Here is a 27,546-nt window from a genome sequence, read left to right on the forward strand (position 1 = left end):
TTTTCTATTTCTTTTTTAAAAAATTAACATCCCGCAAATTGAAAGGTGTTTCTTATAATCACAAACTGAATTCATAATGCATTATATATGTTTATATGTTTTCTTATTCTCTATCACATAATAATCTTCTGAGAGGATATCCAAAATTGATGATTAACATGGATGATTTCACTTCATGAAAATAATGGAAAACATCATTTGTCCGACGATGAATACAACGCATTTTTTTTTTACAGGGATATACATATGACAGTTAGAATTTAGTCACGTAATGTCCTCTTGAAGAAACTGTTGTTGATTTCTGGACCATGGTATACGACCATAACACTCATATTGTTGTTTTGTTGGACCAGTTGAACAAGGTAAGATATCGCCATTTGAACATGGAGTATATGTAGTTGAAATACATTTAACGGTAGCACGTTTTCATTTAAAAAATACACTGAACACCAACCTCCTTTTTATCTTTTTATTTCAGCAAAAATTGTAAAAAAAAAAAAAAAGTATTTCTTGAAACAAAATATCTTTTAATCATTCCAAAGGTTTATATTTCATTTTAGAAAGTAACAAGGAAAATTATGTATGTTAACAGTTCATAGTTTTGGCAAAAACACATTACATTTAAAACTTTTACAGTTGATATCAGTTTACAAGGAGAAAGAACTGAATAATTTGGGTAACAACTGTTAAAGGTGTTCCATAATACACAATAGTTCATTCCTTATTTATCATATGGTAATTGTCCATCTCCGCCACATATCTATACTCTACATTGTACAATGACAGTTGTTAAATTATTCTTATTGTTAAAATGTTTACTATAAGATGCATTGATTTGAATTAAGTATGTAAAAAAAACAGTATTGTTTTTTATTTCATTTGAAGACGTTGTTTGCCATATTATTATGTGCTTTTTCTCATTTGTATTTTTACTCATCTGCTTAAAAAAAATGAAATCATTTAAATTAATTATGGTGTTTCTCTTAGAATGCTCCCTAATGGTTAGGACGACAGAAGGTGCTCGTGTTTAAAGATTTTACTATTGTAAATGACACCTCAACCAATCCAGAGGAGATTAAGCTTACTTTGAATCATAAGGTAAATGTTTTAAAAGGTTATAAAACATTTTTTTCTAAGCAGAATTAGTATTTTCTGCTATGCATTACACCTATGTATCAAAAGTTGGTTTACTTTATTACAAATGAGACAACTATCCATCAAGTTCAAATGAAGTGAATGTAAGATATAAAAGGCAACTGTGTGACCTGAGAACCTGGATTAAATAGTACCATATGCGCACTTTGAAAAGGATACCTCGTTCAAAAAATAAGAAAGACGACGCCGTTACCATATGATTTTTTTTTCAAAGGACAAACTCAACACAACACAATATAAAAACACAAAAACTAACGATTGATCACCCCAGATCCCAAAGTTTAAAAGCAATAACTGTGAAAATCATGACAATGGAACTTTATGATACCACATTAAATGTCTGAGTAGAAAAGAAACCTCTATTCACACATCGTTGTCAATATATCTGAATTTTATGTCACTCTCATTCAACTATAAAACCAGGTTTAATCCACCATTTTTACTTAAGAAGATGCATGAACCAAGTCAGGAATATGGCAATTGTTATCCATTCGTCTGATATGTTAGAGCTTTTGATTTTGGCAATTGATAAGGGACTTTTCGTATTCAATTTTCATCGGAGTTCAGAAATTTTACTTTTCACATCAACACAATACATGAAACGCGGATAAACAGTGTAAGTGTCGTCTGTTCTGTTCGGAATTTGATCAATAAGTGATTTTCATTCAACAATTTAAGTTATGTGAAAATACATTCTGGTTTTTTTTTCTACAGGAAAAAGATCCGATGATAATAACTGTTTTTACGACAAGTAAAGTAAACAATGATGCAATACTTCCATCAAACATTATACTTGAACTGATGAAAAAAGTAATAGAGTGCTGGAAAATACAAAAAGGTCCAATTACTGTTGTGTGTAGGTGAGTCCATAACATATGAATACCATTCATACAATGTGGCAAATGATATTCTGTTGCATCATTTTTTCGTTTATGCAATTTAATATGCCATTTGTACATTAATCACAAAGAAATTATCTGCAACACTGTAAACACAACACTTTAGGAGTTTGTATGTTGATCAAGATGATTGTGTGTAAGTGTTTCGTTCCCATAATGTTCTGTAATTAATATACGTCAAAGATATTAAGAACCGTAAAATACACAAATGAAGTATATTTGTATATTTCAATTTTTCTCCTTCTTCTGAGATAAACATCATAAAAATATAAATAAAGATCTGTTCAGACATCTTGATACGTGTCAATGTTATATGAAAGAATCTTTTTTAACGACAATTTATCATTTATTGCAACAGTTTAAACCTGCATTAAATGCTAATTTTGTCGTGGAATTGAATATTGGCTTACATAAAAGAAGAGCATAGAACATTCAAATACAAAATAAATTATAAATATAAGTAGACCTGGTATAATTACCGATGAGAATACTATATTTTTTGTTATTTAAGATTATTATTTTTTTTATATTAAACTACTAAAATGCTTATCCTTAATCATCCGATAGGTTCAAAAGTTATTGCCCTGTGTTTTTAAACCAGTTTTTTTTAGTAAGTGTTACTTAATCATTTATACGTTGATGATGTTGTTATTTGAAAATGAAACAACACCCGTCCTTTTTTCAGTGATGGTTGCAGTAAAAGCGGGGTGTTTGTTGCATTGAAACTTATCTTGGAAAAAATGGAGATAGACGATGAAATTGATATTTTTCAAGTTATTAGAACAATGCAAGTTAGACGCCCTGAATTCTTCACAGAATTTGTAAGTTTCGTTTGGATAAATATTAATTTAATGTAAGTTGTTTACAAATAAAACGGTAGAATTGTAAAAGGGCAAGTACCAAATAAAGGCACCAGTAGTATACCGGTACTCAAAAGTTTGTCGATTTAGAGAAAACAAACTAAACAAACTAAAACCAAGGGAAACACATCAACTTTAGGAGGAAAGACATAAAACAACACTAAAGTGCAACAAAAACAAACGTAAACAAACATAGCATTTAATTTTCCCGTTCAAAATCATTTAATTAAGATTTTTTAAGGAAGCTTTAAGGTTCTTTCATTCTTTATTTATTCATCTCTAAGAAACATACAGGACGGAATACTAATCATGGTAATTATTGTGTGTGATTTGGCATTCAGAGTAGTCTCTTATTCACCTGGGGAAAAAACATTTACAAGAATTTGTCGTTCTGTTTTTGTCTGAGCATTAAATGTATGTCAGATATGTTTTACTGTTAAAAAAGTACATGGGTCCAGTTTCATAATGAATTGTCCAATGATTTAGGTTGCAGAATGTTTCAGATTTAAGTGTGATCTTTTAAAAAACAGAAGAAAAAAATTGTTCATCTGTTGCTTTTTACTTAAATGTTTAAGGCTGAAATTTATTACAAATCTATCACAAGTATTATGTTTTTTAAACAAATCTACAAGAACATTATTTAGTATGCCAATCGCATTTTTCATCTATTTCATATTCATTTTAACACTTGACTCAAAACAATGGCAGAAAAATCAAATACGAATACATTCCCAGAGTACAAAACCTTTGTTCAGAGAGACTTATATATAAGAGAGACAACTCTTATCTTCCAAATTTTCCATGTACAACCCTTACATTATCAAACCAAAATTATTAAGTTACTTTCATCCTTATTTCTCATTAAATTATTAAACACAACTGATATATTGAAACTACATTGTATCTAATACAAATTAAGCCTCTGATATAATAAGGATTAATTGATTTGAAATGTATTCATATAATTTCCGTGCATAAATGACAGTGCGTTATCACTCAGCCTCTAAAGGCTGGTTAGTATAAATATACATGTTAATTGACTGCTTAGGTTTGAAAATTGTAATACATTTTATTTCATGTATATGTTCCAAGTTGTACTTTAAAATAAAAATATCTATCTATCTATATGTTTCATTAAAAAAAACATAGTTTTGGTTATTGATTTCAATGTTTTTTTATAGAAGTATTTCATTTGTCGGAATTGTTAAAATGGTGTTTCTTAAATGACAGGATCAGTATGAATATTGCTACAGGTGCATCAAAGAGTATTTAGAAAACGACTCGGTGTATGCAAATCTATAATGATACCAGACTCAGCGCTAACAGAAGTATTTATGACAATTAAATGGAATGGTTATTACATAGTGTTATTTGAACATTTTAACAGTTATGCTCAGATACATCGGTTTCCATGCATAAATTGACGTATAGAAATAATTACCATGACTATAAAACAGATAATAGATGTTAATGTATATAGAGCTAAAATCGATTTGTTAAAATTTACAGTAGGTGAAAATCAAACAAATGTTAATCTGTTATTCGATGAAAAACGCATAATTTAATTCCTTCATATGCTTTAATTTCGTAAGATTAAATGATATGGCGTATGAAGCAATTTTACCGAGAATTATATATTAATAATTTCTAATACCTTACTTGACAATATATATTTCAATATAGAGTTTGATATAGCTTATACTTCTGCTGGTGTCGCCAAGTTTATCCTTTACTTTTATCTATAAATTGTACTGTGATAATCTGATGTGAAGACAGACTGTTTGTTTTAAATAGGATGCTATCACATACATTTCCCTCGAGGTAATGATAGCACAAAAAGATCCATGGTATTGTTATGTAAGTCAAATTATGACATTAACAACAACGTATGCTCTTTTACTACATTCTTGACTGCTATTTATTTACATCCAGGAGACCTCCTAATGATATATAGTAAGATTTAAACGTGTTTTTTTTTTATTTTCATTCAAATGTTATCATTTTTGTATTAAATGAAATTATTTTCATTGTTGCTAATGTCATGATTTTTGTCAAAATGGTGATAAATTCTGAAGAATTTATTGGTGTTTGTTTTTTTCGGCAAGTCGATCCAATATATTTACAAGTGACATTACAATAATATCACGACACACAAAGTAGGTGATAGCATACATCCCGACCTTGTCGTCACCTATGGACCTATGATAATTGAACACACTGTGTGCGTGTTTGTCCATCAATGATATTACTATAACTCTAATTTAACTGAATTTGAACTTTGGGTGCACTTATAAAAACATTCGTTTGTTTAACAAAAATTGCAAACCTCTTAATAAATTTGTTTTTAAAAGTCGACCAAAAAAAACTTTTTATATTAGGCTTACTGTTTATCTCATATTTTCCTTTATCTATTTTTTTTCTACAGGAGCCATCTTTCAGATTGATTACTAAACTGTTCTTTAATATTTTTTTCTGTACGTTAAGAGTAACTTTTGGTAAATAAAAGAGAATGCATTATAAGAAATTAGTGTTTATTGATATTTTCCATCTTCTGGAGTAAAAACGACGCTAGCACATCAAAACAATGGACGGTTTCGTGGACAGCTGTGCGTTTTTTAATATAAAAAAGGAGATGGTATGATTGCCAATGAGATTACTCTCCACAAGAGACCAATTGGCGAAAGAATTATCATGATTATGTTTATTGTGAATAGACAAAATGGAAACGAATATGTTAGCCCATTAAAACCAGTTCGATCCAACATTTTGATTTGAAAATGCCTGTACCAGGTTAGAAATATGACAGTCGTTGTCCATTCGATTGATGTTTTTACTCATTTGATTTTGCCATTTGTTTTGGGACTTTCCCTTTTGAATTTTCCTCGAAATTAGTATTTTTGTGATTTTACTTTTTATGTAAACAATTATTACTTTATTGTGCTATGCGAAACATACAAAAGAGCAATTATACCGATGTCCATGCTCGAGAAACATCTGTCTGGATTAACTTTCGAGCGAGACCAAAACTTCAATTTGCTGCTTTGATTTTCGTTCAATGATAATATTTTATTTTCCGTAAGATACCAAAGGACTTTCAAACTCTTAAGTCGAAAATAAAATGAAAACGCCATTGCACAGACTGAAAAACAACATAAAAGACTAACAACATTATAAAACGCAAAAACAGATACATAAAACAAAACTCGATTTTATTTATGAATTTGTAAAAAAAATCAACGATATAACGATAACTTCTGATAAAGAAATCTATGTTATTGCATCAAATATATGTAACAACAGATGACAATAAGTGTAAACGACATTTCTAACCCCATCTAATGTTTAAATGGTAATTTTGTATTCTGTACAATCATTATCATTATGCTTTAATCCGTAAAATTCTTTTAATATGACATTCAACTAAAAGTCGAAGGTAGCTGTATTCAAGCACACTATCACATTTTAACATGTCTTATCTACAACTATTGATTGCTTATGTACATTGAAGTGATTCCTTGCATTGATGACGAGTTTCAATTCATAGACAGTTAACTTGGTTTCCATCATTTTAATAAAGCAACTGAACAAAAAAAAACGATATAATGAAGCTTAGGAATATTTAAACAAAAACAACTAAACAAGTGTAAATATCTTAGCACCTGAAACAAAATATAAGTTGGTGAACGATGTAAACAAAATATAATTACAAAAAGAAGATTTAAGCTCGAGTACTAACAGAACAGGAAAAAGGTATTGTAGATTTGTTTGCATAAAACAAAATGATAAAAAATGAAACAATCATTGTTATCGATTGCTGTTCATTATTGGTAAGTTAAAGTCTTATTGAATTGAAATTAAACAACTTGAAAAGAATAAAAAATAAATTCCAACCATTTCTATTACTTTTAAACAAATGCTATTTTGAATATTAATACGTTATAAAATGTGCATATCCGTGCTATCAGTTTTCTACAAAAAGTACGAAACGGTTGTAGTCAATTATTTTTTTACATGTATCACCTCAGTCTGAGTGCAAAGAATCTAGTGAAGTTGTAGGGTATTCGAACATTTAACAAGTTTTCGGAGCTCCTATTTAAAATATTACATACACATTAGATTTTTTTTAAATCATTTATTTGCCGTAGTATTTGTTATTACGAACACTAATCCCTATCTGTCATATCCATGCCAAATCCAGTAGTTTTGGTTTAACATTTATTTTGAGTGGTTTAACTTTTTTCTTTTCATTGTCTCGTTTACACCTGAGAAATGCAAAAAATAATATTAAAGATTATAGTGTACGCACGTTTATTATTGTACAAGCAAAAACTTAAACGTATATCACATACCACACATATCATATGCATATGAAGTAATATGTTGACAAAAATACTTGACTATCTCTAAATTCCAGCTTACATCTCCGTTTACAAGTAATTTAAAGACAATTTGTGTCAACATCAGACATGTCAGCTATAGCAAGCTGATAGTTTTGTTTCCATCTTTTTAAAAATCTCATAGTTATCATACATTTCATGTATATATAAAAAAAGAAAAAAGAATGCGATGACGCTAAAATCTAAACAAGCGTTTTGTAAATGATAAGTTTTTGAAAATAATGCAGATTTTTTTCTTTCTGAAATATTTTTAAGAAGTCAATACTACTGTATATATTCAAAGTACTTACATTTCAAAAAAACTCCTAAAACAACAACAACAAAAAGTCGCAAGAACTGCAACAGATGCTAAGGCTATAAAAGCTATGGACCATGAAATATTTTTAAGAAGTCAATACTACTGTATATATTCAAAGTACTTACATTTCAAAAAAACTCCTAAAACAACAACAACAAAAAGTCGCAAGAACTGCAACAGATGCTAAGGCTATAAAAGCTATGGACCATGATGAAACTACAATTAAATTATTTGTTTATTTTTAATGAAAGAACATAACATTGTTGTGAGTGTCTTAAATGAATACATTACTAGTATATGTAGTACATTCTGTTTTCAAATTTTGTTTTGAACAATTCAAACTTTTCTTAAAACAAAAAGACAAGACATTTGTTGAAATATAGCGTACTCATAGCGATATCTGAAAATTCTTGAAGATTACTAATAAATTGATACATGTGCGATACATTTGCTACAATTGAAAATATAACATATACATCAGATAATATCATTTATTTGCCGTAGTATTTGTAATAACGAACACTGATCCCCATCTGTCATATCCATGCCAAATCCAGTAGTTTTGGTTTAACATTTATTTTTCGTGGTTTAACTTTTTTCTTTTCATTGTCTCGTTTACACCTGAAAAATGCAAAAAAAAAATATTATAAGGTTATAGAGTACACACATTTTTTTATTGTACAAGCAAAGACTTAAACGTTTATCACATACCACACATATCATATGAATATGAAGTAATATGTTGACAAAAATACTTGACTATCTCTAAATTCCAGCTTACACCTCCGTTTACAAGTAATTTAAAGACAATTTGTGTCAACATCAGATATAGCAAGCTGATAGTTTGTTTTCATCTTTTGAAAAATCTCATAGTTTTCAACCATTTCATGTATATATAAAAAAAGAAAAAAGAATTCGATGAAACTAAATTCTAAACAAGCGATTTGTAAATGATAAGGGGTTTTTTTTAAATGTAGATTTTTTTCTTTCTGAAATATTTTTAAGAAGTTTATACTACTGTATATATTCAAAGTACTTACATTTCAAAAAAACTCCTAACACAACAACAACAACAAGTCGCAAGAACTGCAACAGATGCAAAGGCTATAAAAGCTATGGACCATGATGAAACTACAAATAGATTAATTGTATATTTTTAATGACAGAAAATAATATTGTTGTGAGTGTCTTGAGTGAATACATTATTAGTACATTCTGTTTTCAAATTTTGTTTTGAACAATTCAATGTGTTTAAATATAGCGTACTCATAGCGATATCTGAAAATTCTTGAAGAATACTAATATATTGATACGTTTGCTGCCTTCTATTTGTTTATGCACTTGAATGCCTTGTATTTCGTTTAACAGTTCATTAAAATCAAAGCTATATACTGCTTTGTTCTTTAATAATGCAATCGATGCACAGGATATGAGCATACTGGTTAACCCACGTTTACGTTTAGTTTAGTTTAAACATATTTTAATGTTAAAAATTACAAATTGATTAGACACAAGCGTCTTCTCAAAAACAACCAAAAAATATACACATTGTTTAATGAACACATATTTAACGACCATTCTGTTAAAGAACAAATTCCTGGATATTTTGACAATACTGAGCTCCCTCTTATTTGTTATATTTACAAGAAATCTACCCGGCAATTATAACTAATTGTGTAAAGATGATAATATCACTGTCTTCATGTAATTGTATTAATTCCGCATACATTTATGGACTCGTTTTCCATGTTTTAACAGGAGATCTTAACATCGTTCAAGAACGAGAGTTAAAATCATTCCTCAGTAAAGAACCTAAATATCGTCCCCCGTCAGTTATTAATTGGAATGAGTGTCGTAATATCATCCACGACTCACTCCGTACTTACTGTTTAAAATGGATAAAACGAGAAAAATCTGACAAAAAATCTTTGGACTCTTTTTTTAATTCAGTAATGCACATAGTTGATATACGTATTCAACATTTTAAAGAACATTTTATTATTAACAATAACCACAATACACCTATTTCTCGTATCAAACATAAACTATAAGAACTGGCCAAGGAATTTGTTTTTGTCCCGGCCGATAAAGCTGCTAATAATATTATTATTGTTTGACGCAAATTTTACATTGAGGTTCTGAAAAAAGAAATTACCAATTCACCAACATTCCAACTCACTCCATTTTCAGAAAACGACATCTGTAACAAACATAAACTTTTAGCTACTGTTTTACAAGCAGAACCAAATACAATGAAAGTCCCTACTATGTATTGGCTTCCGAAGCTACACAAAACACCTTACAAATATAGATTTATTTTTTCTTCAAGCCATTGTTCCACTACTAAATTGTCTATTCTTCTTACCAGTACACTTGGTACAATCAAAAACCTGATAATAAACTGTTCAAATAAGGCCTTCGAAAATAGTGGAATTAATTACTTTTGGAGTGTCAAGAACTCGTTGGAAGTACTTGATAAATTGAATGCTTATATTGGTAATTTTGAAACTGTGCACCACTTATTGCGGACCTGTTTTTGTATTGCTATGAGTTACAATTTATGACAAAAATCAGCAAAGACCCATCGAAACAACATCTCGTAGACAAATTTAATAATACATTTAGATATTTGGATGATATGTTGGCTCTCAATAATGACGACTTCAGTATGTATACTAAAGAAATTTATCCTGTTGAACTTACTTTTAAATAAAGCTAATACAAACAATGACCACTGCCCTTTCCTCGATCTTGATATCAATATCACTAACGGAAAGCTTAATACTAAAATTTATGATAAAAGAGATGATTTTTCATTTCCTATTGTTAATTATCCATTTTTAGATGGTGACGTTCCCTTGTCACCATCTTACGGTGTTTATATATCTCAACTTGAAAGATTCGCTCGTGTATGTTACAATGTTTTAGATTTTAACGAGAGAAATTTGTGTATTACTGAAAAATTATTACACCAGGGTTTTCGATATCATAAACTAGTCAAAACATTTACTAAATTTTATCATCGGTATAAAGACATCATTCGTAAATATAGCTCAACATGCAGACTTCTTATACGTTCCGGTATTTCACATCCAATATTTTATGGAAATATTCTTTATACAGCACAAAAATGTCAGTATTCACCTCATAAACTAAAAAAACCTTTAAATAGACTTATCAGGAAGGGATATAGTTACGATACTGTTGTCAGGTCATTAAAGATTGCTTATTTTGGCGTTAATATTGATTCACTTATGGGGTCTTTGCATCGGAACTAAACATATTTATTTGAAAACCAGTTGTTGGCATGACACGGGTTATGTTCTTCTCATATATGTTATGAAGGTATGATACTAAACACCTAATAGGAAGAATTTTGCCTGATATTCATATGATGAAATCATAATCTTTCAATCAGTTTAACTGAAGTCTGGAGCTGGCATCTCAGTTAACTGCTAGTAGTCTGTTGTTATTTATGTATTATCGTCATTTTGTTTATTTTCTTTGGTTACATTTTCTGACATCAGACTCGGACTTCTCTGGAATTGAATTTTAAATGTGCGTATTGTTATGCATTTACTTTTCTACATTGGCTAGAGGTATAGGGGGAGGGTTAAGATCTCATAAACATGTTTAACCCCGCCGTATTTTTGCTCCTGTCCCAAGTCAGGAGCCTCTGGCCTTTGTTAGTCTGGTATTTTTTTAATTTTAGTTTCTTGTGTACAATTTGGAAATTAGTATGGCGTTCATTATCATTGACCTAGTATATGTTTGTTAAGGGGTAGCTGAAGGACGCCTCCGGGTGCGGGAATTTCTCGCTGCATTACAGATCTGTTGGTGACCTTCTGCTGTTGTTTTTTTATATGGTCGGGTTGTTGTCTCTTTGACACATTCCCAATTTCCATTCTCAATTTTACATCAAATATTTCATACTAACAAATAATTTAAGAATAAAGACATGAAAACAAAAGAAAACTTAACGTTATGGATTTTAATCGAGTGCATCTTTTTACAGTATAAAAAAAAAAAAAACACACCGAATGGTTAATTGAATTACCTATGCGCAAATCTCCTTTTTTTGTGTAAACATAACTTTAATGTGTCTGTGTGTTTCTCAAAATAATGCGTCAGATCTTTATATGTTATCCAAGTTTAATCTGACATTCTTTCGTTTAAATCCTTTAAATCGTTATTGAAATCATAACATAACAATAGTTTTTCATCAAGATCATTCGATTATTGCCATAACATGTATACAGAAATATCTTAATCACATGTGTTCTAAACAGAATTTGGGTTGTCAATGCAGAGAAAAACGTTTGCTATTTTTATATACTTTTACATACTTTTGAACAGATAAACAAATATTATCATTTTCTTCAGTACTTAGTGCATCATCTCCAAAAATTAATACAATATAGTAGATAGTGTTAAACATTGTCATTGATAAAACCACATCAAAATTGCTTTGAACAAGTCAGCATGCAGTGCGCTACATCTGCTACACAGCCTTGTATGTAAAACAGAAAACAAACGGTCTCCTAAAGAACCATATCTCAGAGATTTGTTATTTCTTTAGTATAGTTTATGAAAATTTTATTTTAAAAAAGAAAATGTAGGAATATGTCTCATACTTAAGGCGAAACAATTCCACAATGCAATAGATGACGAAAAATAAGACTGTTGATAAGATGATGAACGATTTACGGGAAATGTAATATTTTGACTGCAGTTTCGAAAATCAAATTTTTAATATCTGATACAAAATCCAGAACCAAATCGTGTAAATAATCCGGCGATTGGTTATTATTAATCTTATACAACATAGATGATTTTTTAAACTCCCGTCTGACGCTTAATTTTTCCAATCCCGTCTCTGAAAAGATACTGTTCCGGTTAGCGTAACTTGTTAATCTCGTTACTATTCAAGCAGCCTCGATTTGGATATTTTCCAAGCGATTAGAATATACTTGTCCACAGTTACCCCATACTTCTGATGAATACTCAAAAATTGGCCGAATAAAAGTCATATATCTTTTTTCCAAATATTACCACTTAAGTCAAAATTTTAGTTTTCGTAAAACATTATGCTGCTTCGAAGTTTTTTTATCAACTTATCAACATGCTTACTCTATTTTCAATCACTACTACATATGACATCAAGATGTTTATGCGTATGAAATTGCTCTAATGAAACACCATCAAAAGAAAAGGAAAAATTACTTTGTATAGTTTACATACTGAATATCATCATATCTGTTTTATTACTTTTACGTGTATCTTCGATAATATTCATTAAAGGAAATTCTCATCAAAGTTGTATGAGATTTAGAAGCAGACTGAATATTTACATGGTATACCATGTGACATGTTATACTCGCTAATCATCTTCCTGCTTAGCAAAGTCTTACACATAAAGCCAATGTATGAATTTATTTCACGAATTGGGTCAAGGAATTTGTTGACCAGCTTCATTGTGTCTTGTTGTCCCGTATGATGCGTTCTTGCATACATCAGTCATCAACGTACTGTTCATCGAAGATATGTAGCGTTTGTATCATAAGCGTGCATTAGATCCTTGTTCAACTTATATATTTTCATTATGTATGATATATAATTATTATTTTTTACTACGTTTTTCAATGGATAACCTCGGACGTATTCTAAAATATAAGTTTTTAAAATGATTATTCCCTCTGGATTACTGGTGTGGTGTTGCAAAATAAGGCAACAGTAGTTTACCTATGTTCAAACTCATGTATCGATTAATAAGTAAAATTAAGGTATTCAACAGTTAATCGCATGAAATCTAAAAGGAGCTAAACCTAATGCGTAATCCGAGTAACAGTGAAACAATCCATGTAGCCTGAATTCAATTATTAGCTACTTGTTGTCAATCTTTCATCGCTTCTATTTATTTAGTGTACTTACGTTTGTTACATGTTTTGCCTGTGAGGACGATTGTACAATCACAATGAAAATCATCAACTCGATCAATGCATGTTCCATACTGACATGGATTGTTGGAACAGTCGTCTATGTCTGTGAACAAAGCATACATTTTCATTGTTATTGTGCACATCATGCTTTCACTTGAAAACTTGTGTTAATATCTACATTAAATGAGACCAGCAGAATTTGTTTTCTCCTTGATTTGTCGTCATTACTTTGACTTTTTTTGTTATGTCTGATTTTCCTTTTTTCAATTGTTTTTTTCGGGGAAGGGTCTAGTGTAAATGATGCTTTCGAACTTTTTTCTCTATTTATACGATGACTTAAAAGACTTTTTTATTTGTAAAGAAATTCTCATTTATTACATTGATCTTTAGTTTTTATTTTGCATTCAGATTGATTTTATACAGAAGAATGTGTACCTAAAATAATTAACTGAAATAAAGCTTCAAAAATAAAATAAATTTCAATTGTTTCGCCATTTTGTGTTTAATTACCTGTCTGACAGTGTGTGTCGGTAAACCCAGCAGCACATGTACAGTTGTATCCGTTGACTTGGTCATTACAAGTAGCGCCATTCTCACATGGGTTGGATGAGCATTCGTCAATATCTGTAGCATAACAGCATAATACATGTATTTTTTTTTAATTACAGATTGTGTAAGTTTAATCATAATTCATTTAACATTATCGTATCATACTGATGAAGGATATCTGTAACATGAAATATTTACTAATACTTTTTTTACCTGTTTTATTTTAACATTGGTGTACTTTTGTACACTTTTTGAGTATTATACTTAACGTCAAATATTACCCTGATTTTTTTTTCAAATAATCAAAGAAAAACAAACATGAAAATGCATTCAATTGAATAAAAATGACAAGTATCTGAATATTCTCATGTGAAAGCGCAAAGGAGTAGGTCCGGTAAGGACCGATTTTGGCCTCAAATTTCAGTTTCATCTGACGAAAGATTTTGCCCACTTTTTAAACTTTTAAGTGTCTATTTCATTTGATTCGATGACTTTTTGTGAAAGATTTTAACTCATTTAGTCATAAAAAACGATCCGATTCAAGCTAAAATATGAAAAATCTACCAAATATGTGAAAAAATGTCACTTTTCAGATGGTTTTTGTCAAAAACGAAAGTGGCCGCATCCGTGTTCATCCTCAATCTTTATATATGTTATGTATTATCATCAAATACTACCTACATTTTAATATTTTGGATGAACACGAATGCGGCCACTTTCGTTTTACACGGAAACCGTCTAAAATTGAACTAAAATGCTTGAATTTTGATGATTTCAGTAATTTAGCATGACTTAATGGTGCTAGTACTCAATATATGTGCATTGAATTGCCAAAAACAGCCCATATTTATATAGCAGAACCATTTTACTATCCAATAAATAACTGAAAGTTTACATTTTAACAATTTTGTAAAACTGCTATATTTTGGGGCCAAAAAGGGCTCTTACCGGACCTACTCCTTTGATAATAGCATGTCTTGCATGATCAACTAATTATAAGTTGTTACTTGACAATTATTTTTGTACTAAACCGATCGACACTGTACCATTTTCGAATATAGGATCTTTGAATTGTTGGATTGCAAATGGTCTTTTTTTAATCTTTTACCTGTCTTGCAGTGTATGTCAGTGAATCCATCAGCACATGTACAGTTAAATCCGTTGACTTGGTCATTACAAGTAGCCCCATTCTTACATGGATTAGATGCGCACTCGTCAATATCTGTTAAAAATAATCATATAGTAATCTACTTTGAAAACACATTTGTAAACCATACTTTCAATTCTATTTTTTAAATATACAATTCTTGTAAAATATACATGTAACCATTCATTTCATACATTACTTAGTTGTCTATAAAAGTTTGCAGTTCATAAGTTAAATTTATTAAGTAATGTTTATTGTTCAAATCATGTGGTATGACTGAAACCCTGTTTTTTCTCCAAATCGATGGATGTGTCACCGTTGACAACAATGACTGCTGTAGCAAACGCAAAATGATTGACAGAAATGTCAAGCAATTCTGATTGGAATGTAGGTTTGTACCTTCTGATTTGATCTCTGTCCCACACTTAAAAGTGTGTTTTACAATTGTTTCTGGTATTTAGTTGACGTTGCTGCCGAAAACATGTCTCGCAAACGACATTACGTTATCCTATCTGAAGTTGCGTTGTAGAAACCTTTATATCAGGCCATGGGTGGTCATCAACACATCGTACCTCCCTGTACCGTGGGTGTGACGACAATGAGTGGAGTTTCTTGCGTGAAATGTCAAGTAAATTCTCGTTCACGTATTTCTGCCTGCATCATGATTATGGTATAATTCCGATTGTCATTGCTTTGTCTCGGTTAAATGAAGATATAATTTTTAATAATGATTAAATGATGAGTATTTATTGAAAGAATTGTTTTATGAGGAACCTTTTTTCAAAGAATCATTCATTGGTATCCAATAACGCTTTTAAAACTTGTTGCGACTTCAAAATTTCAGTACGTTAAATTTCCTCAGTTAAGGCTAGTATCTAATTTTCCTTTTTTCTACAAGTACGGTAAACATAATGCGTACTAATATAAGGATCAATCATGATTTGGGTTTTAAAAATCTCCCAAAATATGTGTTATGTTTGTAAAGACCGTCAGTTAATATATGTATAAATGGTATTTATTTCAATTGCGTATGAATATGCGTCTATCACTTATTATCTAGTGATGTAATCACTTATCTCATAATTTGCTCGAATACATATACTTCTTAAATATTGCCTTGATGTTGTTTTTAAATAACCAACTATTCTTTTTTGATAACCCATAATAAATTATCATTTATATAACGATCTAAGGAACGATTTAAAGAGACACGTACTATTCACTGTTGAACCATACAAGCTATATCTTTAATATGAAAATCAATATTTGTTTTCCAATTTATAATTATTAATGCACAGAACAAAGGAAATATCTCAAACATTACTATCACGAAGGTCAGATAAAGTCACGAAAAAATAACGAATTGCAAATGTTTTATCAATTTGTTTACCTGTCTCGCAGTTTGTGTCAGTGAATCCAGCCGCACATACACATTCGTATCCGTTGACTTGGTCATTACAAGTAGCGCCATTCTGACATGGGTTAGATGAGCATTCGTCAATATCTGTAAATAGAATACTGATTTCTGGAATACTTGTGACATTAACACATGAACTCAGAGTTAAATTTTTATTCTGCGCTTATCAAATTTTGTATTGTATTGATATTTAACAGACATAACAATATTTCCCAACTAGTTTAATAGACTTAACATATATCTATACTATTAAATTAACAGAATCCATTTTGTATGTCGCTTCTCTTCCATCCACAATATAATCATCATGACTCTGTGTCCTTTGCATAGTCACATTTGATTTCTCTGTGAGGATTATTTTGGTAGGAAACGAAATAGAAGTGTGCGGATATTATTTACGTCATCAGACGAACTTTTGGGTCATATACAAGAGGTTGCAGTCGACCATATTGAGATCCTCCAAAACATGTTTCTAATTGAAAATTTTAATTACAAATGGTTAACAAGTCATACACTGACAAATCGCATTGTGAAGTCATCCATTTAGAGTGATTAGGATGTATTGAGCAATTCATGATGGCTCTCACTGCAAACCATTAAAGTCTGAAATGGCCTATATCTGTACTCGACTGTACTGATTTTTACTCGACCAGTCTGAATTGATCTGACTTTTACTTGACATTACTCGACCCCAGTCTGAACCATACTTGACTGTACTGAATCGTACTTGACCCTTATCTTTGCTGTTGAAAATAGTCGACCAGTCTGAAACAGTCTTAACCCATTCTCGACATGTACTCGACCTATTTTTTCAGTTCAAACCATACTTAACCAAAGGTCTGATCAGTACTCGACCAGTCTGAACCATACTAGACCTAAAAAAAATCTACTTTTAAAAAAAAAAAAAATTCTAATTTTTGTTTAACCTTTTATTAGAACTTTATCTTTGATTATATTTACGATAAAAAAATATATATATAATTTATATCAAAAAAGGATAAAATTAAATAAATAAATAAATTTGTTTTTCTGATATCTGGTAAAATATAAAGAATAACCTCTGCTTGGGGGCAAACTTATAAATAAGATCACACCTGGTCAAAGGTATAAAATTCTAAATAACATTGGTTCAAAATTGCAATATCCTGTTTAAGTTAAATAACAAGGCCTTTGAATATACATATATGTACCAGACAAGTAATACACGAATTTAAGAAAACAGTGCTTTCTTTTTACCTGTAAAACACAATGTACTGTGGTAATTAGAACATATTAAAGTGCTTTATATATGCCATTTTAATTTGACAAAAAAATATTTAAATTGATTCAAATAAATTTTTACTGTTACTTTGGATTACATTTCCTTTTTTAAAAGATATGGAAATTCGATTATCATGATTACATTAAACATGTTAAATTCTTGGTTTAATAAAACAAAACAATTAAGCTCTCATTTTTTAAAATTTATTAAGTTGTTTTATATCCTACCGTAGTCTAAGATCGTTTATCTTGTCAGTTCGTTAGGTATTTGAGTTTGAACTTAACACACGGGGAAACTCCGCATTGATGTCACTACGGTACTTCTGGCGTAGAAAAACAGTGCAAAATACGTTTTTTCTGCACTTTTGAATAAAAAAACATTTCTAAAGGTATGTTTTCATTGTTGTTTATTTATTAACAATTATTGCCAAAAAATGCCAATTTTCTAATGCCCGTTTCAATCCCAACTTCCGAATATTTAAAAACATTCTAGAACTTCACAAAATCCCATTTCCGGCCTCCATTGCTTTGTGTACATTCCATTCAGCATCATCAATCTTGTGGCAGGCAATACAGGTCAAACAAATCGTATTTTTAGGAATTTAAAAATGACATGCTCCTTACCTCTTTCTCGATTTTCCCGCGAAAAAAGCCCAACCAAAATGAAAGGAAAACTATATGAAAAAACGATGTCCATGCCATAATTTTGAACAGGCATATAGAGCTGGTTAATAAGAAACAATTTACATTTATTTTTCATAGAATTTTCTTTTTATTCATTATAAAAAGATCGATATTCTGACCATCATGACTGTAGGTAAATATTCATACAAAATTCCCTTGATGTCAAAAGAGATGGCAAAAAAAGAGTTTTCCTGTTGAATAAAACCCAGAACTATTGCAAACTATTTTGAAGCAATATCCCAGAAAGAAATAACGTAATTGCCGTAGACTGAAAAATCCCCTAATTGACAGTAGAGCAATTTGATTGGATATAACGAATTGACATCACGTGATTTTGACGCCATTGAAATTTTAATGTAAACAAACAAGGTCAGAAGGTTCCGTATGGGACATCATCGTACATTTAGTTACTGACAAACAATTACGAGTTATCAAGCTTGCCAATGCATGGTTATAAAAAATTAAAGCTAAGTCTACAGAAAAAATAAGAAAAAAATAGCCTTAGTATAACGACTTATCATTACACCTGGATATACTATTTTATATATATATTAATAAAAAAAAAAACATTTACTGCATTATTAATTAAACTGAACTAAATCTATACTAGGTTTAAGTTTATAATGAAAATAGTCCAGTCATTCAGTTAGGTACCACAATTTGGAATAAATATTGAAAAATATTAGTCATTTGTTATTCACAATTCCTTTTTCTAGATAATTTGATCAACTTGTTTTATTTATATTTTAAAAGTTGATATATATTATTACGTAAGTGTTTTGTGCTGAAGTTATTATATGATTGATTATTATGAAATTGTAATTTCAATACTGTATTGCATACATTTTTAATAATTTTTTAATTTTATTTTTATTAAAAACAAATCCTAAATTGATAAAATTCAGTTGGTAGTAACAAAGAATAGGTCTAGGTTGGTTAATACTTGGTCGAGTATGGTTCAGACTAGGTCGAGTATGGTTCAGACTATGTCGAGTACGGTTCAGACTAGCTCGAGTACGGTTCTGACTAGTATAAAAGGGTTAAGTACTGGTCAAGTACACATTCAGACTGTTAAGTATGGTTCAGACTACAGTCGAGTATTATCAAGTAAATCTCAGACGAATTCAGACTGGTCGAGTAAAAATCAGTACAGTCGAGTACAGATATAGGCAATTTTAGACTTTTAATGGTTTGTAGTGGCTATTCATATGACGTAATAAGCTCCCCATATTGGAATACTTATTCTCTTCAAAGTCAACACCTTATTGAAGCTTATAAAAGAAGATGTGGTATGATTGCCAATGAGACAACTCTTCACAAGAGACAAAAATGACACAGAAATTAATAACTATAGGTCTTCCCACGGCCTTCAAAAATAAGCAAAGCCCATACCGCACAGTCAGCTATAAAAGGCCTCGAAATGACAATGCAAAACAATTCAAACGAGAAAACTGACGGCCTTATTTAACAGAATAAAGGCCATTTTCCCATCACAGTAAAATATGACAAATCGCATTGGTTATTGAGTAATATTAGCATAGCTCTATTCATAATTCAAGTCTTATTTGCATTTCTAGCCTGACCACCTATTATCGTCAACCAGTATAATCGCAATATGTCTACTTTTCGAGCAGACGCAGTAATACACAAAAAACGGCTGTTCCGCGTTACGGCCAATTTATTCATTCTACCAGGTATTCACATATTTCGACATCAAAACACCCAGTTAACGTATGGCAAAATTTAGATACAATATATTAATCTCTATTCTACAGCACAATAAACAAATCAGTCTATTTGAAATTTTTTATCATGATAAAATTTCATCAAACTTAAAATCCGCGAAATGATATTATTGTCTTGGCATGGCAACGAAACACTTTATATTTTGATTATAAAAGATGTAGTGAATTTTAACATATTTGATTTTGTCATACTTTGTAATTGACTACGTGTGAGATTTTTTTATTATTATTATAATGTTTCGTCACTAGAGACAATATTTACACTAATCATTGTCCAAAATAATCAATTTAAAAGGATAACATTACCCCAAATACAAAATTATTGTTTTAATGTTATGATAATGTAAATATTATGTTTCATCTATATTGGCCAAATTTGTTTTATGTGGCCTTATAAGATTCTTGTTTGATACAATACCTTTCCAGTATATACAGTGTTCCCGTTGAAGATAAATCTATTAAAGCACTTCGAACGCAACATTCTTATAAGTGTCATTCTCATTTTCAAGCGCTATGTTGTAACATAACTAGTGACTGAGGATATCGACAGGGTGGCATTGCCACGGCACTGACAAGGTATATAATCGACATTTAACAGCCCAACACAGTCAGGAAAAAATTGGTAAACGTCATTAAAATTATACAAAATAGTTTGCATTCTGTTGTGTCATGTCGAAAATTTAATGACCAGCATAGAGAAAAATATTGTTTGGAATTTGAAATAAAAATGCGTGACATGCTCACTCAGCATGTTCATAGCAATTGTGGTTCAAATTAAGTAAAATGTGCCGCACTACCTCAACTGCACTTCATTTGAAGCAAAACAAAATACGATATATATAAGAAATGCATTCTCACCATTTGCTACTACAAGTCTTATGCATTCTTGGTCGGATGCTTCTCTGAAAAAAGGGACAACAGAAAATAAATTGATAAAAAAAAAGTGTACATAAAAAATAACATTAAAGTCATATGAAACGAGTGACTGGTGAAAAGAAATGTTTATCCAATTCTTAAACCAATGAATGTATGTATCATAAACTTAATCTTCTGTTTACAATTTCATAATTTTTTTATGCAAATATATCGTATTATCGTCATTTTTTTCTCTTTGTCTGTTATCAGGTGAAAATATGGAAGCTACCTAATTTTTTTCGTATTTTTAATCCGTATTTTGAAGCCGTAGTTTACCGATTGTCACCTTATAGTAAACAATCAACAAAGAAGCATTGATATTGAGCACGTTTATAACATGTACAATCATATAAAAGTTTATTTTAATGACAGATCCGTGCGTATTGCGATCATTCTTTAAACTTTACTTTACATTAATTTGGAAACTTCATTTTTTATGTTATGCTACTTTTTATGAGCAGAAATTGGCTATTGAATAGCTTTAGGTAAATACACATTGGAACTCTGAATATTTGTTGATTTTATTTGTAACCTTTTCTCTAAACAGCATACAACTTGTATGGCAACACCTGCACCTCGTGCCAATATACATCGGCCAACAAATCACAGGTAGAAAAACGAAAAAAGGGACATAGCACGTCATGTTATAGTTCAGCATATAAATGTGATCATGAAAATCGAATGCCTTTTTACGTTTGTTTTTGTAAAAACGCTGATCATACGCACATACTTCTTAAAACCGCGTCGACACTTCATGCATATAGTGTGTTTTACTCAATGTTTTTTAAATACGAATAAACATGATAAAATTTCAAAAAGAAGTTGTCAATTTTTTCAATATTTGTTCACCATGAGAGCTGTAACATTCGTGTGTGTATGCAAAATATACACATGATATCAAATTCAGTTTTTGCAAGGCAATTATTTCAGATAAGGAACTTAAATAAAAATGTATACAATATGTAAGAAAGCTCCCATAATATATGTCACTATTGTGGTATAAAATCGTTTATTTCTTTTACATGACGCACAGGTACCTGTTATTATCAAATGCTGTATAGCAGAATATATGACTGCCGACTTGTGTCTCTGTTGGAGTCCATGTTACGTTTATGTACCATTTATTATTAGATGTACCATACGTCAGTAAATCAGACTTTTTCATTCCCAATGGTGACACTGTATTTATTTCTGCTATTCTAGAGGAAGAGATGGAATAAACGTTATCTTATAATGACCTCATAGTGTTGCCAAAATAAATATAATTAACAGCCTTACAGAAGACTATAGTTTTCAAAATCACTAAAATATTTAGATAAGACGTTTTGTAGCAACGTAGTGTAAATATGGCAGCAATGTGAAAATGAATAATTACTGACAGTTTTTAATTCCAAACAGTATAGGCTGTTAAAACACTGAAGTACAAAGAAGTGTACATATAATTTGCCTACAAACAAATACTGTTCTTCCAATTAAACTAAAAACAAATTTATGTTACTAAAGGGGCTCGTACATACCACCTCAATTGAACTCGCACGACAGAGGTCAATCATCAATTACCACCATTAATGAAACCCCTTTCTGTCGTAAATGTCTCTGCAAATTAAACAGACAGGTCACAATGGACCAGCAACGCAAGCGAACCTACGAAACTATTACAAAAAACTGCTGCCGGAAGATGGAAGCTTGGTTAATCACAGTTAAATATGGGTCCCGTCAGCAATACACGTGGATATTGTTGATAAAGACGTATTACGCAACATCCTCATCAAAGAAGTTCACAAACATGTACATTTATTTGATTAATATATTCAATATAATCATTTGTGTATCATGTTTTTTAAGTAGCAAAATCTTTCAAGCGATGTCCAAATGTTGAACAGCCATATGGTGCATACCGGTATTTAGTTTGCCACTCCTCGTTGGCAGTTTTATCATCTGTCGATAGTTGTATCTTTGGCATTTTACCAGATTAAAGGGGGTATTTTGTTGTCTTAATTTCTGTAAAGGACGTTTTTATACTAAATTCGTGAAATATTGATTGTGTAATGATAGATTTTGAAAAAAAAGCTAAAAAAAACCAAAGCGTATCTGTTTACTTCACACTGCCGTTATACTTACAACTGTTTACTAATATTCAACAAGCAGTTACAGAAAAAAAATACACGCCGTCGCAAACATACCTTTGACTTTGTTATTCGTTCTAATCTCTGTTAAAAAGTAAAATCACAAAAATACTGAACTCAGAGGAAAATCAATTTGGAAAGTCCATAGTCACATGGCAAAATCAAAAAACAAAACGCATCAAAAACGAATGGACAAGAACTGTCATATTCCTGACTTGGTACAGGCATTTTCAAATGTAGAAAATGGTGGATTAAACCTGGTTCTATAGCGCTAACCCTCTCACTTTAATAACAGTCTCATCAAATTCCGCTACATTTACATGATGCGTTAAATAAACAGTCACAATTAATAAAATAGTCAAAATATGGGTACATCAGTCATCATCGTATAACAATTTTAAAAGGAACAATTTAACAGGACACAAAAACATCTACTATCTACGAAGACATGGATTGATTTGAGTGTCTGACGTCAGAAAAATTATATACGTCACATAAATTTGTCGTTCAATGTGCATACAAACAATTTTAAAATTTATATAGGCAATGTACGCATACAGGGTTAAAAAATCAAAAGTATCTAAGAATAATTTACAGCAATAGACCGAAAACACTCTTATTAACGATTGTTAACAAAGCGTATTTAAAAAAAATCCAAAACAAGAAAAAAATAGCTTATAAAATCCTACAGATTGGAGATCGATGAAAGAGGAGGATGACCTTTAGACGATCATACGTCCATATATTGATAAATATAACCATACACCGATGTTAAACAACACCTGCAACGAATGTCGGCTACAATTGAGAGGATCCAAAAACTCCTTATCGTTCTTTGTATTCCAACGCCAATCGGAAGCTTCAACTTTTTCTGTATTTGTTTCATCGCAATTTGCTACGACATCTTGTTTTCCCTTCAACTTCCAAGTGAATTCATAAACTCATAAGTTACCATGTCTGTGCCTTCATGTTGTCCTGTTAAAACTCTGTTGATTTCTTAATCATTATTCTATTTAGCAATAACTTGAGATTCCTGTATTCTTTTAGTCAAGGGCTCGCAGAATCGCCAAACAAATTAGGCCGGTGGAACAGACACGCTGGTATTGTGATACTTATTAATATATCTGTAGTTATTACGTGGAAATGTCGTAAAACTTAAAACTTTTAATTATAAACATTTATACTTACTTATACACAGTGTGTACCATTATCTTGTATATTTTGAATTTTTAAAAACTGCATAAGACCAAATAAACATTTGGTATAATGTCATACTTACGAACTCAAAGAGCTTGCTACAATAGTTTGGCGGTAGATGGTATTTATAGAAATGTGGATTACTGATCCATCGGCAACAGTAGTTTCTATAGCTGGTTTACTGTCACACGAATCACTTAAGCCGGAATAAATATAGATCAGGAACTGTAAAGGCACACTACTAAATGAATTTGTTTCTATACGAGAAGCAAAGTCTTCAATTTGAAGCGCAACAACATACCATCCTGGTGCTCCCGTCGCATTATAAGATAGAGTGCATGTTTCCTGGAAAAAGATTGAGATTGAGACAACTAAACCCAAAACTGAAAGATTTTTCTACTTTCGACATAGTATAATATTTTTTAATTAATTGTATTGTATACGTTCGTGAGTTAATGAAACAACAAGCGATAGGTGAGTATACCCAAACGACGTCTACAGGGTAACTTAAAGTATTGATGGAATAACAGGATTACATTTATACCAAGTATCGAGTTTGTTGAGGTTATGAATATATGAACTTTACAAATTAAGTAATGTTTCAAACTATATAAGAAAACAAATTATAATTGCAAAGTCAAATAAAAGGTCCACATAAATTCTTCCACGACCGGTTGTTGTTGATACAATAAGTCAATATATTTTTATGCTCCAGACTGAACAAGTTGCGAATAATTTTAACAGGAACTACCGATGATTTTTCAGCAACATTTTTAAGACCACAAATGACAAAGCATAAAAATAAACAGAAGCCAACCACTGACTTGGTATCTGAAAAATTCGACAGGAATGAACCATGACACTAACAAAACGTTCCACTCGCTCATAAAATTATACTCCAGGTGAGCTGTGAAGATAGTAAGGGAATGTAGCATATGATATATGGTTTGATAGGTCATTTCAATATGGATTGATAATATAAAGTCAGTATAATAGTATTTTCCATTTGTTTTCAAGTAAATACAAATCTATGTAAATGTCAGATAAGTCAGAGTAACATCATCTTGAATATCATTCACGATTTTGAAATATCGTTTTAAAAACATATATCATCATTACATATCCAAAGCACATATTTAGTTTGCATTAAATATCCTTCCCTGATTTTTCTTTAAACAATATTAAGCAATAACAACAAAAATAGAAAAATGAGCAATTGTGTGTTAACAATCAACAGTTTTTTAAAACCAAACTATAAACTGAAATATACCTCAATCAGTGTAGCATTACTTAGACCATAGCAAACATCTCCGCATTCATTTATTCCTGACGATCTGGTCGCCCATCGACACTTAACAAAATCGCCATCCTCATCTATAACTGAAAGCAGATGTTGCCAGTATAAACAGTTAAAAAAAACATTTTCCGTTGAGTAATTTTCAACATATTTACCATCAGATTTAATTTCAATTGGTAACTTATCGTTCAAAAGGAATAAATGTTTTCTTTTTTTTCTTTAAAAGTTAAGCCATGCATTTTAGAAACCGCACTATATTTCATACTTCTGGTCATGGCATATTGAACATTTTTAAAAAATATTTGCTATTTTATATATATCTGTAAATCATAAACGTTACTATGGGGGTGGTTCAATTAACCTACACTAAATACGGTTATCTACATCACATAGTATAGCGAAAACATTGTATTTGAATATTCTGAACAATCTGTTGGTTAATTACCTGGAATTTTCATTGAATACGAACAACCTTGCTTCAGTCTAACAATTGGTTGCATGGAACAAATTGGTGGAGAATTGATAAGTCCAGTATCCAAACGAACAGTTAAGTTTGCAGTAGCCATCAATGACCAGCTGCTTCCACCTTCTACTAGAGAGATCCAGGCTGCGCCTGCGTACCTTAAATAAAGTGTGGTGTCAAAAAATCATATTATGTTAAAATACGCATTATCAAATTTAATGTTCGTTCTTTATTAACACATTTACAACAAATATTTTTTTATAGCGTATACGTTATGATAGCTCTTTTGGTGTTTTTTTCATAATTATTAATTATTATAACATGTATAATGTTCATTCCTCTTTTTACAAGACGACCAATAAACAGCGTATATTTATAAATTATCGTTGGTCATCTCAACGAGATTGAATATCTCGCTTGAGCTGGTATAGCGAAAGTGAGAAAAGCAACCGAGTTGAGATGACCAATGATAATCTGTTTATCGCTATTTTACCTATGACGACGTTGTCAATTTCATGTCAATTTCGTTAGCAACGCCACGTGGCCTCCTTTGTTTCTAGCGATAATTTTTCCATCTCAAGCGAGAAGCATGATATGAAAATTATCACAAAAAAAGATCAAAGGAAAAATGCACAAAATAGCGATAAACTAAGATATCAGTTGTGTTTAGTTCTTTCCTCTTTTTTAAATCGACGTAAAGATTGAAATAATTTTTATAATGACGAGATAAAAACAGACCGAAAGTTTCCAACTTTGGTAATAAATCCGAAAAGTTGTCTGCCATACCCTCAAACAAAACTTTTTATTATCTAGTAAGTAATTGAGTAAACACATTTAACAATTTTAAGGATAAATTTCGTCGTTTATTGTTAATCAACGAGTAAACAAAGACATTTGATGAACATTGTGCAAACTATAATTGTTATTGTAAGTAAATACTGTTAGATATGTCTCTGGACATAACGATATCAAGTTCGTCTTCACTGTTTGACCAGTGGGGGTCCCCTAAATAAACGACTGTGCCAGTCTTCTATTTACCCTTATTTCAAACGTTCCCGATTCATTACCTTGCTATTTTATTTGAAAGCGGCCTGAATATTGTAACGGGGCCATACATGCTAAGAGAAACCTTAGTTAAGTCCTGGTTTTTTTTCTATTACCCGACTCGACAGACTGTCAACATTCGAAATCGCCGTCA

At 30.7% G+C, this 27,546-nt stretch overlaps 2 protein-coding genes across 2 annotated transcripts; one reads left to right on the forward strand and one right to left on the reverse strand.

Moving 5' to 3' along the window:
• Nucleotides 1-1,014: 1,014 nt before the first annotated feature.
• Nucleotides 1,015-4,991, forward strand: LOC134700356 (receptor-type tyrosine-protein phosphatase epsilon-like). The gene is made up of 4 exons (XM_063561714.1): nucleotides 1,015-1,098; nucleotides 1,870-2,015; nucleotides 2,740-2,875; nucleotides 4,145-4,991. The coding sequence occupies exons 2-4, from the start codon at nucleotides 1,882-1,884 to the stop codon at nucleotides 4,214-4,216; spliced, it is 342 nt and encodes a 113-aa protein (XP_063417784.1). The 5' UTR covers nucleotides 1,015-1,098; nucleotides 1,870-1,881; the 3' UTR covers nucleotides 4,217-4,991.
• A 3,119-nt stretch (nucleotides 4,992-8,110) lies between these two features.
• On the reverse strand, nucleotides 8,111-25,958 carry LOC134700355 (fibropellin-3-like). The gene is made up of 10 exons (XM_063561713.1): nucleotides 25,859-25,958; nucleotides 24,671-24,933; nucleotides 22,303-22,464; nucleotides 21,209-21,252; nucleotides 16,635-16,748; nucleotides 15,206-15,319; nucleotides 14,059-14,172; nucleotides 13,541-13,651; nucleotides 8,650-8,740; nucleotides 8,111-8,230 (listed from the first exon to the last, which is right to left on the reverse strand). The coding sequence occupies exons 3-10, from the start codon at nucleotides 22,428-22,430 to the stop codon at nucleotides 8,146-8,148; spliced, it is 801 nt and encodes a 266-aa protein (XP_063417783.1). The 5' UTR covers nucleotides 22,431-22,464; nucleotides 24,671-24,933; nucleotides 25,859-25,958; the 3' UTR covers nucleotides 8,111-8,145.
• Nucleotides 25,959-27,546: the final 1,588 nt, after the last annotated feature.

The sequence above is a fragment of the Mytilus trossulus genome, unplaced genomic scaffold (assembly GCF_036588685.1).
Source record: "Mytilus trossulus isolate FHL-02 unplaced genomic scaffold, PNRI_Mtr1.1.1.hap1 h1tg000138l__unscaffolded, whole genome shotgun sequence".
In the NCBI taxonomy this organism is placed as follows: domain Eukaryota; kingdom Metazoa; phylum Mollusca; class Bivalvia; order Mytilida; family Mytilidae; genus Mytilus; species Mytilus trossulus.